Genomic DNA, 20,969 nt, shown 5'->3' on the forward strand with positions numbered 1-20,969 from the left:
ATACGCTTTAGGGACATTAGCGGATTGGCTGCGGAGTACGAATGTATTACGTATATCTGAATGAAGACCTTTATGTTGTGTAATGCGTGCTAGCCTATTAAAAAGTCACGGGTTATCGATTACCGTGAAAGCCATTTATATGATAGGAGTTTAAATATTACTGTATGAATGAAATGAGCTACTGATAAAAATATAGCGTTTTAAAACTCAATACTCTCAGGTATAAACGCTTGAAGTTTCCCCCGTAATAAAAGTCTACGTCTACAAGCGAGACACCATAAAATTCAAGTTTATTGAAGCGTCTCGAAAGAACAAGAGAAAAGTCAAAAGCGTGTACAATTAAAAACCTCCCCCGAGACGCACCTCAAGCCGAGCGGTCAATATTACTCTCGGAGACCCTCAATTTTCACCACTCCCCAGCGCTAATAATAATAATTAGGAATGAGTGGTTCAATAATTAAAAACGGAAAAGAGAACTTGCAAAAGACGGCCACCAAAGGAAATTTGACCTCCCTTTCTCACGAACGGAACCCTCTATTTTAAACAATCAGTCTCTCTCATCACCGCGCATAAATTTCTTTCATTAAAGAGATCCACTTTTAAATTAATAAAAATTGAAATAAACGCACACCTTAATGCGGAGAGAGCTACTTACATTTTTATTTTATACATCTTTGTTATTCGCATTACGAATACATATCATTTAATATTATCAATTGAAAGGCCTTTAAAACGCAATATAATATAAATGTATAGGAAGATGTTTTTAATTTTATACGTTCCTAAACATTCATCGACCAAAATCATTTTTATTTTACACTTTTCTTTTATACTCACAAAGCCTTTATAATAAATTTATTCAGCGGTGTGCTAATTGTAATTGAAAAGGGTAATTTATATTCCAAATAATATTCACATTCCTTAATAATAAGGCAAATTTAAAACCATTAGATTATATAAGGGGTAACCATGCGGTGCATCAAAGGGAACCTCTCGAGTTAATAACGAAAGGTAAGGCGGAGATCTTTTTACGCTTTCATACAAAAATAATTTCCCACCTGAAGGAGGGCAGGGGTGCTATTGTGTCGTTTTACCAACGATGTTTGACTAACAAGGCTCCTCTAGTTTGACACGAAACAATAGTGACACTACTTCCTTACATATAGCGTTTATGTTTTCTTTTTTATCAACATCTCTTGTACAATATTCTGCGTATGTAAAAACGACAAGTATTTATGTTTAAAACAAAATTACAATCATATTATTAAGTGTGGAACTCTACAAATTTTAAAACATGAACATTAGCTATAAATACAAGTACTTAGTCTAGACCCCATTATTTTTTATCGAAGGCTCTAAAGCGGGGTCAATCAATCGATTAGCAGATGTCGCCTCTGACTACTGATGCAGTAAATTGCTCCCTTATTGCGAGGGAGATAATAAGGACGATCTCGTATACCTTCGATTCCTAGATACTAACGCTAATTTAACTTAAAGCTTTAAATATTATAAATAGTATTCATGTGGTATTTTAAATACTTTTGTTATCATTATATCTGGACTGGAAATAAATATTTAAAAATAATTTGCGTCTATTTAAATTAAATCTCCATAATAATTATAGAATTTTTATCTTTATAGATTGAAAAGAATTAAAATGTTAAAACGTTAAATTTAATGAAGAACTTAATAGATAATTAGACAGCAAAAAAAACTCCTAAAAAAGATCCCCGACATCCCTTAGATTTTAAGTAAAGCTGACACGCGAAAACCAAGGAGCAAGGCCGTTCAGAGCCCTCATTAAATTTTTCGCTTATTAAAAATTCCCCGCGCCCTGTCCGTCAGTATCAGGGAACTTTTTTATACTGAGTCGTAACAAAAGTTGTGTTCTACCGATCTCCCCTTGGTCCTTTAGCTCGATAATTTGAGTGAGATTTTCTCGCAATTTAAGATAAACAAAGAGAGCGCTTACCCTTAATTGGAAAGCAGAGCGTTATTCACGAAGGAACGTGACAAATAGACACCTCTTAACTTCTTTTCCACTTTCCCGTTTAGGGCTATATTGGTTTTTTGTACACTCGCCGGCCAGAAGCTTTTATTTGTTTTAAGAAATGTTAATGAGTTACCTTCTTTTAGACTTGCAAAATTTCTTTTGTCTTCGAACGATTTCTAAATATCGTCAAAACTTTGTAAATAAGTATCGACATACTTATTTTCAAATACAGTCTTAGTAAACTACAGACACTCCATTCGAAATATATTAATATAATTATTAAATTATCAAAATAAAATTTATAAAAAGAAAACGAAAATTATTTTTATTTTAAAAATAAATTAATAAGCTCCTATTTTATACTTGTTGTGTATGACTACATGTAGTATAGTGATATATTATTCTAATAAAAGTGACGTCACAAATTTGTTAAATTATTGCCTACATATTACAGAAAAGACCGACGTCATCTAAGGCCCCGAGGCGCAAGCCTAGAGCAATATTTGCTATCCGACAAATCGTTTAATTAATTGACTGTTCTTGTAATGTGAACTGACTTGGAAAATAAAATCTGTTTGATGTTTTTTTGTTAGAACTGCTGCCTTCTTGGATACCACCAAAGTTATCATTTTGGTAAATAAAAATTCTAATTCATTTACATACTTATTGAAAGATAAAATAAAAAATACTCGCATCAACAGCTTGAAAATGAACATACAAGTAAGAAGCTTACGGGTTTATATTTAGTTTTGGAGCTTTTTTGTAATTGCTTACGATCTTTAATATTACAAATCCATATACTCTACAATTGTGTAATAAGCTCTTACACGTAACATGTATTTACAATTTTTATAATCAAGCTTTAAAATGTTAATTCAACTTCTAGATTTTTTTTATTCAGAAAATTATATCTCTTATTATATATATTTATCATAATTTGGAGTGTATCATTTCAACGAGTATTGTTATTATAAATCAATTTATCGATCGTCAGAAATATAATTAGTAGGTAGGTATATATTTAAAAAGCCTAAAGTATCAAACGCCATTTAACTTAAAAACTAACGAACCAATCAAAATCATTTTCGGTATTTATTTCCGGAACATCAATTCACTAATAGCAAATTGGCTGACAATTCAACCAAATTCGGTTTCCGTAAAGATGATTAACGATTCTAGGTATTGTAAAGTTTTATAAAACATTAGCTAGGATTTATATGAAACAAAAAATAATTATTAAAAATACGATCTTATATGTAAACTTTGTTTAGATTAGCAATAATTTCTATTTCCGTTTTAATACGCATTTAGGCTTAACAGACTTAGGTCTAGTACTTTAGACGCCATTGTTACGACGAATATTGTTTAGCCTATCAAAAAATATTTTCCTACAGGAAAATCAGATTTTGTTTTAAAAATACTTATAAAAGTGGAAATATTTATTTCAGATAATTCCTGCAACGAATTTATACAAACATATTCATTAACTATTTTCATACTTTTTTATAAATACATTTTCAATTACAAGCTTCCAATTCGTATGTTTGAACGGCGATTCTATTTCATAAGAAGAAACTCGAAATTCACCGCAAAACACGATAGTGAAATATCAAACGACATTAACAATTATGAAATTTAGAGATTACACATTACAAAATGGCGTATCACAAGTCAATTATCATCATTCCAGGAATGAGATACTTATAGAGTTTAGAAAACTCAAAACGTTTGCATTGTCACAGTCTGCCATATTACCTGGATCAGTGACAAGAAAGCCGGTTAATTTTTGTCGGTACAATCGGAATTGCGAATCAACAGGAAAATGTTGCTAGCATTCCTGTCACCATTCCACGCGGTCATGATTTGTTGAGTAATTATTTTTAAATTTCGTTTGTATGTATTTAATTAAAATTATAGTCATGATTGAATATATTATTTCATAGCTAGTAAGTATATTTATATTCTTTTATTACAAATTTGTCACGGCCACTGCCGCTATTTTTAGCAACGTATTCCTACTTTCTTTTATTATAAAAAAGCAAGCGTTGAAGGTTCTTTCTTTGAGAAAACAATGAAGTAACAATTGTAGTTATTGCTTGTATTGTATATAGTTTACGTAATATGTTATCGCTACTACAAACTAGTAAAAAATGTGTTAGATATAATTGAAGCCTATCATGAGTTCACATAGCTAACAAAAAAGGTCCTATGTAAAAATCGTGTACGTAACTATAGAATATAAAATTAATTATTTCCAAACATTTGACTTAATTTTTCCAGGCAACATTTTGTGCTTGTAGTAGTATCAAACTAACAACTAATGTCATATTCATACTTATGATTTCGTCCTATCTTCAGTAGGGGATATGTATGCATATGACAATAAGACACGGCGAAGTTTCTTGCCCCCACTGTTGATGTTGCTTCCGTTACCCCGCTTCGTTAGCTCCCTGTTATTTGAATATGAGACGGAGTTTACAGTTCGATGTTCCGTTCGCGACCCCTAAGCATCTAAGTTTTACATGCTCTCTGTTTGAATATTGAATGGAAATAGTTCATCCTTTCCCCTACTCGTAATAAGTTACATGCTGCCAACAGTTTGTCATAAATCTAAGTCTCGTAGCATTTGTAATATGGGAATTCGAAATCACGAATAAATACTACAAGAGTGATTTAATTAATACGATAGATTTATCTTAGACTCTTTTATACTAGTGAGTATTTCGTGACGTCAATCGGTGGACTTTTCTTGCCCATCGTTTATGAGGACTGTGAGCGACGCAATGTACCCATTGACACATTAGTATTACTTAGAATCAATACCAATTCGGTCGAGTAATGAAATAGAGAGCCATGCTCCCATTCATGAGCTCTTTTCGTAGAACGAAGCGACCTTGCGCTTGTGAATAAGGCCGACGGAAAGCGACCACGTCTCAAATTGCACATTGTTTCACACTTTTCACTTTACAGATACTAGATTATTAAGAATAAACAAGTTGAATAAAATTGTGTGAATAGATTTTTAGATTATATATACAATGTAGACAGTTAAATGATCCACTTGATACCAGTGGCTACTTGCACCTAAAACATTGACATCGTAAAAAATCTAAGACTTTCTTTACATCGTCGAGCTGCTCCAAATATTTAGCAAAGAAATTATTGAATGAGATGAGGGGCCAATGAAAAACCAATTGCTGATTCAAAACCAAACAAGCACCACTTAATTTTCATGTGCTTAATTATAGTTTATAATTCGGTGAACAAATACATCGTGAGTAAACCTGCAAATGTCTAATTTTAATAAAATACTGTCATATGTATACCCTCCATTCTACATTGGAGTACCATGGTAAAATTACCTCCAATCCTTTTCTAAGCCTTTGAATAGCAGTGGGCGTTTAGAGGCTGTTACTTTACTTTTTTTTAAATAGAGATAAACTCCTACTCCAAAATTCTACATATTTATTATGAAAACTCAAGAATAATTAGTATCTCATAATAATATTAATAAATTACAATATTATACGATTTACGCAAGGCGGCTCGCAGAAACTGGATGCGAGTAGTCGAAGATCGATCACAGTGGCATTCTATTGGAGAGGCCTATGGCCAGCAGTGGACGAAAAAGGACTGTTGATGATGATGATAAATAATATTAATAGCAATCAAAAACATGTTAAGAACCTATATTCGAAAATCGAACTCACGTCCTTTGAAAACTATTTCGAAATTAGCATTTGCTGCTCTATACCGACAATATATCTGTATGTTTTCTTAAAGCTAGTAGATTCACTAAACAAAGGGTTAAATACTTCGTATCATTTTCATTTGGTAAGGAGATCCGTAATTGCGAAGTTCTATAAGTGCATTGTCTGCGTCTAAAGTACTAGACTTAAGTCGGTTAAACCTAAATGCGTATTAAATTAAACCGGCGATTAGTTTCTGGTCTATCAGACACTCGGAACAGAAAACAATTTACAAGTGACATCTTGCTATTTTGTTGATGTACACACCTACAGAACTCATAATGCATATTATTTAAGCTCTCATAAATCTTTAATATTTCTGAAATTATGTTACACTTGACATTATATATATTGTCACGATAAAGTGCCGACTTCAACTTCAAAAAACATTAGATTCAAATAAAATATTTGATTATTATTCAAACACTTTTGACCACTACCACTGGTACTAGATTAGACCAATAGTAATTACTCTTTTTTATTAACTATACATACCTACATCATTATTAATAGTATACAATTTTTATACATACCACATGAAAATCTCTGATAGTAAATACACGCTTGTTGGTCCTGAACATCATCTCGTATAGAATAAAATACCTCATTTATAGGCTTTTTAATGCAGGCACTTGACATTAACTAATTAATACGAATAAAAAAAAATTTAACCGTCGAAAATGGAATTACCATTAAAAGTGGATGAATGTAAATTGCGCAAACGATATCGAAATGATTTTGACCTATTTGTGCGATACGAAGCAACTTTGATGTCTCACTCCTAATGTAGTTGAATCTTAACAGATCAATTACCCCCATTGACTTAATATTCCGACAAAGAGAAGACCTGTTGAAATATTCAGCAGTGAAGGCGCACGGGCTTTGTTTTTGAGTGCGCACTCGAGGGGGATTTTTTTATGAGAAGACGTCTGCATTATCGTAAACATTCAGATATATGTTCAGAGCGAACGTATGAAATATTTAATATGTTTTGAGTATGGATTTTTTATCAAATTTTACGATTTCAGTGCCGCTCGACGGATTGAAGTGATTTTATATTTGTTCAGTTCCGAAATTCTCGAAAAATTATATTTTAACAGGCCATATCTTCTAGACGAGCCATAGAAAATAAAAAATTAAAATTGTCAATAAAATATAACCAATTTGTAAATAATATTCAACAAATTTACAGTGTTGTATTGAAATCATGTACTCTAAGATAATAAATTTCCTCTAAACTAATTAGTTGGAGTCGAGATGGCCCAGTGGTTAGAACGCGTGCATCTTAACCGATGATTGCGGGTTCAAATCCAGGCAAGCACCGCTGACTCACGTGCTTAATTTGTCTTTATAATTCATGTCGAGCTCAACGGTGAAGGAAAATATCGTGAGGAAACCTGCATGTGACAAATTTCATAGAAATTCTGCCACATGTGTATTCCACCAACCCGCATTGGAACAGCGTGGTGGAATATGTTCCAAACCTTCTCCTCAAAGGGCGAGGATGCCTTTAGCCCAGCAGTGGGAATTTACAGGCTGTTGTTGAAATTGATTAACTAAATAAAAGTTTTATCGAATTAGGTCTAATAATCCTAAGTAGAACCCGGTCAGTTGTCTTCAACATAAGTCGATTTTGCGACGTCTACACTTGAGGTGATTCCGAGCAAACCATTGGGTATTCGATTGCCTTATAAATTACTATAATGCCCTTTCCGCCCTTTCGAATAAAATGTTTTTGAAGTCATAAAAACTACCCTCTTATATTGTAGTAAGAATGTATGATGAAGTAGTGTTATTGTAATTTATATAAAAATATTTATGAAGAAATAATACAAATTAAAAGTATTCATTACCTACAAGATTATACCTACAGACGCTAAAAAGCGTGATATTAATACTTGTTGACTTCAAGACATGATATATTACATATATGTATAATTGTATTTAACTAACGTGACTGTAATTTTAAACTGCTGAGTTGCTTGCCAGTTCTTCTAATAGAAGCTACCACCGTTTCATTTATTATATTTGTAAAAGACGATTCAAAATTGCTTGTAAAAGCCTACTTGAATAAAGTAGATTTTGATGTCAATTTTAAATACTGAGCACACACTTTCTCCGTATTGGAAAAGTAAAAGCATAGTTCACCAACCCAGGGCCAGTTGTTTGAAGGCAAGGCATAACTTTTGAACAGCACTGCTTCCATGGAATTTAAATTTTGGGTTGCAGTCCAATAGCCTCCATACTAGATTAATCCTGCTTCCTAATCGTACTAATATTAAAATTTTGCGTATAGATGGAAGTTTGTTATTCAATCAAAACAGAAAGACTGAACGGATCAGGTTAAAAAGATAGTCTGAAATAGTACGTAGATTTTTTTAACCCGGAAAAATGTACGATATCCGTGGAATAGATTAGTTTTTGTTTTTCACAGAGAAAGGGTATTATTTTGCAGTGATAGTGTAAGATTCAAAAAAGACATATGCTATTTTTATATCGTAATAAAGTCTAGTTTCATATGGGATAGCATAGAACCCGATAGGCATCACTTGATAATTGATGTTTCTTAATCATTTAAATATGTTCTACAACAAAGAGAGAGAACAGATTTTGGAAGATTTAATTACAAACTATATGCATTATGTCTAAAGTGTATAACCCTATTGCAAGTTATAAAACAGACTGACACGTCTTAAAAAACAGAAGCGTTGCTGTTTGGCTGTAAAATAATAGATAATGACTGGACTGGTGGTACTTATCCTGACAAGCTTGTACAAAATTCTACCAGTAATAAGAAGCTATTAGAACATCAGTTTACTGAGATAAGTGGTTTTAAACACGATAAGATAGTTTAAACTGTCCGACTACACTTGATACCTGCGTTATTCACAGCCGTATATTATTTTCCTAGAAAATAAAACATTTAGAGACAGACATTTTAAATATCAAACTAATACATACTTTATTCAAGTAATCTCTAAACAACTGTTGAACGATAAAGATTGAATATTTATTTTGAATTTTTTCCAATTACTTTTTATGTATTATATAATTTTCAGACTAACAAAATAATGACCTGAGTCGATGCTCATTTTCACCAGTAGCAACAAATAAAGAGTAGTTTGTCCCTCGCTACAAATCATAGTATGTCAAATATCGTGAATTTTTAAGTTTTCCTATTTTAACCTTAACTTAAACAAGGATAAATTAATAGTCAAGATGATAGATAGAATAGTGCCCCAGATAAACAAGATGAAATTTGCTTCATCGTCACACCATCGACTCTAAAAACCACAACAACAATTATGATATGACTCACCTCTACCGCTTCTACCGACGAATCTCAAATCATTAAATTTAGCAACTTGGTTCTTCATCACTGCCGTACAATTCCTCAATTCAGCCGAGCAGTTTTCATCATTGCCGGCCCGCACAGTCACCAAAGTACCATCACCAACATCGCCAAGAGCTACCACCTTAAATGCCACTGGTAGCGTTTTATTTGATCGCCAGTGTGGTGGCAATACTGTGCAAACCTAAAACAAAAATATACCTAGAGAAGTCAGAAAGGCACGCAGAAGACAGTAATTATGTTTTGTTTCTTCACAACAGATTACAAGCTTATTATTTATATCGAAACAAAACGAACAAATTCCGACCGAATAACCGTGTCCGCTATCACCAACTAAACAGTTACGTCACTGGTTGTATGCAAGTACTCTCATAAAAAAAAATAGGTATACTATTTTGACTTTCATGTTACTTCTCAAAAATCTCTATTATATAATAAGAATAGCTCTTGTTGCAATTAGCAATTCTGCTCTTGTAAATAGTTAATAATGTAGATGTAGCTTTCAATAGTGCATAATATGAGTTATGCTGATCATATTTACATAGGCGTGCCCCTCCAAGTAAAATTATTATCGGAGTCAGTTATCAGTGAATGACACTCGTCATGGTTGCCTAGTATTTATTTTAATTTGTTTTGATTTCTATTACGTACATACATTAAGCACCGAAAGTGAATTAATAGTAGAGGCAAAAATGATGTAAGAAGTATTTTTTAAATAAAAATATATATCAATTAAAAATTAGTAAAGCAAAATAAAAAAAGTAGTTCCTTAGTAGATCCCGTTTTGTCTTATTCTCTCATGATTATTTAAATCCGAAGAATCGCTTTATATTTTATTTACAAATTTTAAAATAACTTACTACATGAGGGCAGCCGGTTTTGACTAGCTCGCCAGGATGATCAGCTAGCAGACCCTCCAGCGTTCTCTCAGCCAGTAGCTCTGCCGTCAGCGGTTGACTTGGCAAAGCGTTACCATAACTAGAAGACGGCGCCTCATGGCCCAACCCATTTGTAGTCGAACTCACTTCACTCGATAGATGCATCGTCCACAGATTATATCGTATACATTTAAAACTTATTGTTAAATAAAAGTAGTCTATAAGTATTCACAATATCCGTCACATAACTTCTGGTGGACATCGATAGATGTTATACGTTACGTCACAGTTTTCGAAACGCATTAATTTATAGATTGAGGCCGTCGTCATTTTACCTGGAAAGAAATTTTAAATTAATAGGGCTTAGCGACTTATAGGTCAACTGAAAAATAGTTTTATGTTTTCAGTCAGTCATACTGAGTCACTTTCTTTTGCCACACAACATTATTCGTATAATTTAAATTTTATTACTAATTTGTGTAACATTCAATAGTTTCTTTCTTTTTTCAAAATAAAGGATTGCTACAGTCAAATGATTTTTAAGTATTTTTCATTCATTTTGTGATGAACATCATCGTCGAATAATAAAATAAGATTTCCAGTATTTTTTATTTATTTCATGATCAATAGAGACTGAATGTTAGAAAACATTGTTTTGTTTTTTTATTAGGAAACTAAAAATGAAATATTAAGACACAAAAGAATGAAGTGCATTCTTTGTTTATTGTATATTAAGTTTACAATCATGGTTACTTCACAAATTACATCACTAATTGGCATTGCTTGAAAAAGGTTATACACTGATTATAATTGCTGCTGCCAAAATAAATTAGTAAGATTCCGAAGTCCCATTGTAATAAAACGCTTTGGCTTATTGAAAATCGTATAACGTGAAAAGTTCTCGTGCAAAAGAGTGAGAGAGTGAGCACAATCAACTACAAGGGCGAGACATATTCGAGGTGTTTAGTCGAGTGAATAAAACAAAAATATGATTGTTTTCCTTACATGTTATACAAGCTTACATCAAAACATGATACCTTTTAATGCACATTCCAAATATTTATACCTGAAATGATTAAAGAGAGTAATTAAGAATTGAATTTTCTGTAGTTCGGGTGTTGGTTGTCATGTATTAGGCAAAAAAGTAGACTATGTCGTTTCTTGGGAGTTCGTGTTTACTAATTTCATGAGATTCGGTTCAACGGTTTGGTTGCAAACGACAGACAGACAGATTTACTTTCACATTTATAATATTAATATAGATGACGAAATAATGAAGGGAATTGCAGTAGGGCTTTCTAAATTCAAGCTGTTTTCATATACATATATATAGAATATTTTTGAAATATGAACTACCGTTACGAGCCTTATTACGTAATATAATTTTGGTGTCATAAAATTAATTATTGAATAAATTATGAGTTTCGTTAAAGAACCTCGTCTTAACGCACGCTTGGCTAACCTACAAGAACTTATGGCAAGACATATTACGAGGTTCAACCCTCTTTGATCTTTTAATACAAACTCTGGTAAAATTCATTCATAAACTGCTAAGTTTTTTTTACGGTATACTATAGATTCATAACAGCGTTTTTATTTATTCCTATTTATTATAATTTTAGCGATTTTGAATACCAAACAGATTAAGAGCCGAGACGGCCTAGAGAGCGAACATTTATGTATGTCTTAATTAAAATCCATCTGTTCGCCACAGAGTTTTCATGTGTCGCTTGAATTTCTTTCACATTTCAAAATATGGAAATATTAGAGCAGCATAGAATAAAAGAAAAAGAAATCCTTTTCGAGACTATAACTTTTAGAAATTACTTTACATTTTACTAACGTTTATTCCAATAAAAACTTTGATCAAATAAAAATTTGAGCTTCACTCAATCTCACATGATTATTTTCAAGACCTGAATTATACAAAATTTTACTCCTTTTTAGAAAAATCTGCATCGAAAGATTTACAGTCTATTGAAGATAATTAAAGAAATAACAATATCTATACTAAGTTTATAAATGTGAAAGTAACTCTGTCTGTCTTTTTTTATGGTATAGGTTGGCGGAGGTCACCTGATGGTAAGTGATCACCATCGCCCATAGACAATGAAGCTGTTAGAAATATTAACTATTCCTTGCATCGTCAATGTGCCATCAACCTTGGGAACTAAGATGTTATGTCCCTTGTGCCTATAGTTACACTGGCTCACTGACCCTTCAAACCGGAACACAACAATACTGAGTACTGTTATTTGGCGATAGAATAACTGATGAGTGGGTGGCACCTTCCCAGACGGGCTTATTTGGTATGAATTAAACTTAAACTCCAAGGATGGACATTGGATATGGGCTACTTTTTTGCCTAACACGTGACAAGCAATCCATAAAACTCGAGCGAATCCACAGGGAACAACTAGTTTACAATATTACAATCTTTTATCCAGTGAAACCTGGCAACTAACCAACCAATTACTATAAAATGTATCTCGTGAACCGTCGCGGCACCCTATCACACATCGAATAGCTTGTTACACGTTTGCGAAACGCGATATGTCGAACGGGATGTTAAACTTAATTTCTACAAGGGTGAACCCCTTACAATGTGCCTTTTTACTGCCTTTCCCGTGTTTACTTTGATTTCGACTCGATAAAGCCTTCTTGTGATATTTTTGTCAATAACGTATAGATGTGTTTGAGGAATGAGCGAATTTTTGTTTGTCATGTAAATATCGAATAGTAAATGTTTACAAAAGCACATAATTACGTTAAATGCAACATCACTGCCTTACTAAATTACTGTTTCTTTATATACTTTTTCATTTAACAAGTCATAATCGAGTTTTGATTATTATTATATTTAAATTGAAATGTTACAAATGTATGTATCGAATTTTCCTTATAATCAATCTTATTAACGTTATTTATTATTGTTGTTTGTGTTTTTTTTAGTTATTGCAATTATACTCATCTTCTAAACCATCAATTAGTAGCATTAAACACAAGAAAAAAAGTAATATTGTAAGCAAATATCGCGACTAATTAATTAAATTGCAAAAACAAGTCGCGTCTTTAAATTACAAATTCGAAATACAGCGCCCATGAACACTGCAGAGATTCACAGTGGATTTAGCTCATGAATAGAGCAACAATAAAATCTTAGCTTAAAAACATACCATAGGGCGAAGGTCGTAAATAATAAAGCATGTAGGGGCCTCCAAGTGGGTAATGCTCGTTACTCGGCCCTGCACCCTTCCACAAAGGAACCGGGAAATGGGGTAAAGATACATTACATCCACCATTTATGTTTCACTGCTCGCTATTGTCCGATATTATTTTCATAAGAAGCATTTTTTTTTTGTTTTCAATCTTTAAATTTTCCGAATATTTATACACTACAAGTATTCATAATTATCTTCTATTTTGTATTTAATAATTTCCATCGGGGATATCTAATTTTAAGATCGATCGAATGCTTGGTAAATTGACTTTTAATTAATATGTAAACTAGGTGTACCGTGTAACTTTATATAAGCGTGTTTGATTAATTTATTAAATTGATTTAAAAAGTACTTAATCACTAAACGCGTCGCATATGTTCTTGGAAATGAAAACCCATCGCCGACGCCTATTACCGACCCCATAGAAGACAACATGAAGGGAATCAATACCGGCACAAATTCCTGAGGGCGTCCCTAGAGACCTTTCGGACATGGATAATGATCGTCTAGCGACGGTTACAAATAGGTTAGCAAATGTAATATCCGTCCGGACCCTACGTGAGATATTCAAATAGAGGCTAAGATGGTGAACACGGACATCCTGATTTGACTACAACGTTGACTTTTCGTAAGATTTAGCTGAAGCCGTAAAGATGATAAACCGAACATTTGAATATAAACTACCGCCTTTGACGTTATTAAAATTAAACATAATAATTAATTCGCTTACAAGTACCGTGTCATATGTATATTTGTATTTGCGTAATAGACTTTTCTTATGTTTTTTTTTTTACAAAGCACCGACGCTTACAGACAAAGCCTTTTAGTCTTGTCATGTGGAAAGAGGCTGTACGGATATGTATGAATGTGATATACATAATACAGTACAATACACATAAAAAGTCAGAGAGGGTCGACCCTTGCAATATTGGTGACAATAAACAACATCGCACAATCAAGCACTTAAACAAGAACCGCGCGGAATGCGAGTGACGTCATTTATTAAAAAATCCATCCAAGCCTTCCAAATAAAAATGTACGACTTGGCTTTTATTTTTGGTATTTCTACCTTACTTCCCGCTTTTGTTAGATTGTACAGATTAAAAACGAGCACTGCAGATTTGATTTGACAGATTACGATAAGTGGTCACTACTTATATTGATAAGGCGAGACCAACGTTGGAATCTAAGATGATATGTCCCTTGTGCCTGTAATTATCTCACTCACCCTTCAAACCGGAACACGACATTATAAAATATTACTGATTAACGGTAGACTATGTGATGTGTGGTACCTAAACAAGGCTTCCAAAAAGTCCTACCACCAATTTGCATTTAGCATAAATGATATCAGTTGTATTACTACATTTTCTTTGAAATGTTATGTAATGTATTATGAAAAGTACTTTTTAAATTAGATTCGTCAGGCAGATACTGTTCCTGCTTAATGTTTTTATGGATTATATACTGTTATCAAATTGTTACTCTTAAATATGTGAGAACATTCTCAATGTGTAACGTCCAACATTGTTTTATAATTTCTAGAGCATTTGTCACACGTCAGTTTGTTACATAGATCATTGTTTTGTCCTGTATTTATTAAACATACATATAAGATACAGATAGGATTATAAAAATATCTTTTTTTATAAATTAAATAGTACTATTGTACAAGGACGGAAAAATATAGATTAACTATCCACAGTAAGATATTTTTTTTTCATTGCTTTTTAATAAATACTTTTTTAACATACAACCCACCTAGTGTTAATAATACCAGGAACACATAAAACTACGTTATACTAAAATATTTAATAAATGTGTCAAATACAAAGATTCTAAAATGTTTGAAATTCGAAGCTCGTGAATACAACAAGATGTCTGCAAACATTGCCACCCTCTCCCGGAATTAACGGAGGTATTAATGAGTTCTTAGCACAACGCTAAGTTATTTGACGTGTATTTTAATAAAATTATCGGATTCGTTTAACGGCTAATGTTTTATTAAATTTTTATCTTTAGATAAAACGATAATTTAAATTATTGTTTTACATTTTTTATAAACAAGTTGACATAAAAACTCTATACGGCATTACAATAAAAAAAAACTACAATTATGAAATGATTAAAATGTTCGTAACAAAATGTTTTCTATTTCTACTAGGAGTAATAAGGTTTTCTATTTTACAATTTCTAAAGATGAGTGTAGGTAGTATCATTTTCACTTTTTAATTTTTTTTTAAATTGGCTTAATTTAATTATGTAAATTTTATAATCCAAATAAATAAAGACAAAATAAAATAAAAGTTCTAAATACCGAAATACATTTATCTATTTTAACTGAAAATAATAAGTGTCGTTCTAAATATATGTTTTGAATAAGAATTGTGACACAGAGGGTTGAAGCTACGTTTGCGTACAAAGTTATTTTATTATATACCTTGATATAAAAAATAAGTAATGTTTATAGTCCATATTATATTAAAAAAAAAAGAAATTAAAAAAAGTAACAAAAAACCCGTTCATTTAACTACTACCTATTATTCGTTTAACTGAAATATATTCTAAGCAGTATTATAATACTCTTAGTTTTCCCGTATAACCCTGTCAATTAGAATTTTTATATACAAAATTTCTTATAATTTCGTTTTAAATAATTATCGAACAAAAATTTATTAATCTTTATAAAATGCGTTACGACACTATACTTATTTACTACATAAAAAAAGATAAATTGAAAAACTCATAATTTGAATCGAACAGAATTGCTCAGTTCATTCTCCGTGTAGGAAGTTGTCACCTTGTCATAGAGTCCAATGAGTTAAACGTAAGGCGTCAATTAGGTGCAGGTGAAAGTTAGGGGAGCGTCTAATGGGAGTTCGCACTTACTTTTTAACAAGTCCCTCACCAAGGTTACGGAGGTATAATGGTGTGCCGCTTCGTAATTCGGCTTTATTAATTTTAATGGAACGAGTTCTATTTTCAAATTCGAATATTTTATTTTGACATGTAACATAATAAAAAAAATTAAAATCATTTTCCTTAGCTTTTTTCTTAATTAAATATCAAATGATAGATTTCATTAGGAACGGTTTTTAATAAGGCTCGCTTCATACCGTGCGTAATTGAAATAGCTTACAAAACATTTACAATAGATGGTTCGAAATAATAATTAAAAAGGCTTTCTTAGACGAATAATATGTATACTAAAATAATATAATGTAACCTTTTCGAATGAATTATGCTTTAACATTTACATAATATTTGATTTACTACAAAAGATATTTATTTTAAATAATATGTTATATGTATAAATCTCTCAAAAACAACCAAAAAATGACAATTGTCGTATGTAAAATTATTTTGAACGCGTAACAACTATATAGTTAGACAAACAAAACTTTAATTAATCTGGTTCGCGAGCGCTTTACCCGATGTTATCACAATATGTGCCTATCTCGCAGTTTAATCGCGGCGTAGTGTGCGCGGAGGCTAATGAGCCTGCGGTTTGAGAAAACAACACGCATCTCCACCCGCCCAAGTTTGCGGACTTACGCAAACTTTCCATTAATTAAATTTATAACTTTCAACGCTAAATAACTACAATTCATACACACGTCTTAAGAAAATTTACTTACTCTTTAAACTTAAAAAAAAATAATAAAGTCCTATCTCTATTGGCACTATCACTAAACACTTGAGCCCGCACACAAAAAAAGTTTCAAGTAACCGCGAGAGGCGCGCGTCCGCCACCGAAACGTGGTCGACATTAAAACCTTAGCGGGAAAGAAACGGTCCCCTTATTACGTCTCGAAAGAAATTCACTCGCACACAGGGGCACGGAAAGAAGTCCACTCACACAGAGAAGTGTTGCAGCGACGCGACACGGGGGGAAAATTGTGAATGTGTGCGACCCTTGGTACAAATAAGTATTAAAAGAGATAGTTAGGTGCGGGACAAGTACGCGAAGTGTGTACATTCTACGTACCAACATTATGTGCCGCTGGGGTCGCTACGGAAAATTCTAGAGAAATTTTCTAAGAATTTAAAAAGGTATACAGTGCTATAGAGCTCGTCTTCGCGTATCTTTATACTACATCATAAATAAAAGGTGTTATTTTAACAAGGAAATGTTCCATGTAGGTTCCTATTTGTTACGGTGATATTTTACCAAATGTATTATTATATTTATTAATATTAAGGAATAAAATAAAAATTAATCGATACAATAAATTGAAACTATTTCATGATAAAAATTCACCAATTTTAAAACCTATTAGAAATATCTTATCAGAATTTTTATTTTTATAAGAAGAAAGTTATGCAGTTTTTTAAATTGAGGTAACGTTCGAAAAAATATCAATATAAAGTTATAGCTGTCAACCGCGGCTTCGCTTGCGTAGCCTATGTCCTTTCCCAGGCTCCGGACTATTTGTATACCAAATTCTATTTAAATCGGCCCAGCATATTGGACGTGAAAGCGAGACCAATAGACAGACAAACAGAGTTACTTTTTCATCTATTATATTAATATGGATATAGAAAAAATAATAGTAGGAAAAAAATCTCATTTCCAAGAACTTCTGTTCTCCCTATATATGTAACGAGTGTGTTTTATATGCCATACTTAAGTACATATTTATGTCTTCATAAATTAATATTAAAAGTAACAATACAGAAAAAAACAATTTTGTTTTTCTTGATTTTTGTTATTAATCAATTGATGTTTTATTGATGTCATATTTATTCGTCATTGATTATGTTTTAGCTTGATGCTAATAAAGTTCAATATTGTTATGGTATTTTAATTTGTTTTCATAATATGTATAATATAAATATACTGAAATAAAATACTGTTTCAGGTTCAAAATGTGTTCTATATTTGAAAAATAATTCATAATATGCAATTTCTTTTTGTAATTTATCGAGTTGAAAAGACAATGATATAAATAAAACCAAAATTATACGATTTATTTTTTATACATTTTTATTATAAACGGGCAAATATAAAAGAAGAAAATGATTAGATTTTCTTCTGTTTTTGCAAATAATACTAAATCGAGTTGAGAGTTAAAATCTAGATTTATTAAATGAAATAGATTTGATTTTTGTAATAATTATTATAAATATGAAAATCATGGAATTCGTGTAGGTACTTTAATTATATTTTTTTGTATTTAATTATATTTGGAACATTTTTTTCAATATTAGATCATAAAAACATATGTAGCGTTAATATGGCAACGCTAAAGACCTTTAGCGCCTTTTAGAAAGCCGACAATGAAAATTTATATCGTCGTAAAATTTAAGTACGGACTTTAATAACTAAAGCCTCAAGCCGGCGTCATATCGTGGACAAAAGGAAACCTCTTTGCCCACACCAGTCGTCTTACACCCACACACCTGTAACCGCATAGCCGCACGTATTTACGGTTACTCACACATTCACAACACACAACTACGAGGTCGAAACCCACACGCCCACCCGCCAAACACGCCCAACGTCTTCGGTTTTCTTATAAACCACGTTGTGTTCGACGTCTCACTCTGTCCCAGTGAACTATGCAAGGTCTCTCGTTCTAACGCAATGACGAGCTTCACATAAAGCGGCGCCACATTCCCGCCTTTTTTCCCACTCCATTTTGACAGCTCGTGGCTCCATATCTGGCCGAAAACTAAGACTATGTTCACAATAACAACTTATATTACACCTTCACTTATCGTGGTATACTTATCTATGAATTTCCTAAATAATTGACAGTATAATAGATCCTAAGCTAAAATATATATATAACCTCATGAGATAGATACCAAGTCAATTGATGAAATCATTTAGAAGTTAAAAAAATTACAATTATTGTTTACTGTAGAAAATCTTATATTTATGTTATATATGTATTCAATCTTTTCACGTGAACAAGCTAAAACATTATTTAAGCTTGTGACTTAAGCTTACTGTATGCAAACACATACGTTAAATGTATTCCTTATTAAAAACAAGAGTCCATGCAATTGACCCAGATAGGGAATAGAGCAGTGTGTGCGTTGTCTTAGCGACTAAGTGGCTCAAGACGCGTTAGAGGGCGCGGGTGCGGGTGCGGGCGCTGGGCGGGGCTGCGGGGATGCGGCGCTCCGCTATCGGCACACCGAAACACACATTTTTCCCGCCGCAAACCTCGCGCCGAAGGTTAGCCGCGACCCGCAGACCTCGTTGGGTAAGACAGAGACGTCGAATCTTGCTTCCTAGCTTTTCCACGCCTGCGCGATCTTCAAGACGAGCGCGCCAATTTTGACAGTTGTCGGATTTTCATTTCAGATGAAGTCGTTGCTGCGTCATACAAGCTCTATATATACATGAATTGTTTTTGCTACTACAACAAAAAATAGTCATAAACAGCAGAAAATAATGCTATTATATTTATTTCTTGGATTAACATTTTTGAATTGCTATAGTTATATGAGTGTAGACACTCATTTTATATTTAGATATATAAAATATATTTGTAAAAGATTTATATGAGTGATTAATACCCTAGCGTATTTTCATTCGCCGATACGAAATAATTATGGGTTTCGGATAGACGATACCCGATACTAATAATATCGGTTTGATTTTTACAAACGCATTTCGAGTTTAACAAATTTTTGAATAGCTTTCCGTGAGCGTACATACAAACCTTATCACGGAACAGACCGCGAGAGTCCGACGGAATGTCGATACATAGTATATCCGATTTGATAATCCATATCGTTGCGTACAAAGTGAAAGGCAAGTATATAATTCATACATTTGACGTATCGAATCGATATTATCACATCGAAGTCCGATAACACTATCGTATCGATGTTTCTCGTTCGAAATCGTACGTCGATATCGATATCGTATCGGATACTGTGGAAAGGATAAACTTACCTACATTAAAATAATTAAGTAGCGTACTTTATTGTTATAGTATTATATGAATTCCTTAACTTAGGTCAAGGTATGGGAGTCCCAAGGAGCCGCGTATGGAATACAACATAATAGTTATACGCTAAAGATCCTCGTGACGGGCCGCCGCAACAGCGGTCCCGCGGCTAACCTGCAAATTGTCAGCCGCGACCACGTGATTAGCTCACCGAACTCACCCAAACTCACCCAGTCTCACCCGTATTGCTCGCCCGTTTTGTTTTGATATACCACCTCACCCCACCCTGTGGCCACGCCATGCAAGTTACGGGTCACTGTTACGACCACTTTGAGGTCAACACTATCAACTCTCAAGTTGGATGTGACTCGTCCGTGTTTCAGGTTTTGTAATGTTTCGTTTTGAATGAATAATAAATTTTAAACGGATTTGCGGTATTGTAATACCACTGCTTTTAACGGATTTTGATGCCGAATTGTTAATTAATTAATTAAAATTACACTAGAAATTATTGTGTACCTATTTACGACTACGTTTAATACTTTTGTTAAGAAGTTAGGATCACAAAATAAATGCTTTTTATTTAAAAAAAATGTAGGTTCACTCCAAAGTGAAATCAAGACTATAATGATATTTACAGAGCGACTAATTAAACAATACTTTGTCTTGTTTTATCAAATGTCTAAACGATGTCCTAACCATGTAAATCAGAGTTTTACACCTCCTATGAACAATGTAGTTAAGTAGTATTTTAGTTTCATATTTTGTATACATATACATATATGTACCTATGCAGCTTTATTTTCCACTGACCAACCTGGGAAAGATTTATATCACTATCCAGAGATGAAAATTGTCCTGCAAAGGT

The 20,969-nt window shown here is 32.7% G+C and overlaps 1 protein-coding gene across 1 annotated transcript in view; it reads right to left on the reverse strand.

The window, feature by feature from the left end:
* Positions 1–16,947, reverse strand: part of LOC124536895 (runt-related transcription factor 3) — a 32,065-nt gene extending 15,118 nt beyond the window's left edge. Inside the window, exons 1-3 of the mRNA XM_047113547.1 lie at positions 16,832–16,947; positions 9,955–10,307; positions 9,062–9,278 (exon numbers count right to left, since the gene is read on the reverse strand). Of these exons, the coding sequence (XP_046969503.1) occupies positions 9,062–9,278; positions 9,955–10,137 (400 nt within the window). The 5' untranslated portion in view covers positions 10,138–10,307; positions 16,832–16,947. The remainder of the gene's footprint in view (positions 1–9,061; positions 9,279–9,954; positions 10,308–16,831) is intronic.
* Positions 16,948–20,969: the final 4,022 nt, after the last annotated feature.

This window comes from Vanessa cardui, chromosome 17 (assembly GCF_905220365.1).
Source record: "Vanessa cardui chromosome 17, ilVanCard2.1, whole genome shotgun sequence".
NCBI classification, from domain to species: Eukaryota; Metazoa; Arthropoda; class Insecta; order Lepidoptera; family Nymphalidae; genus Vanessa; species Vanessa cardui.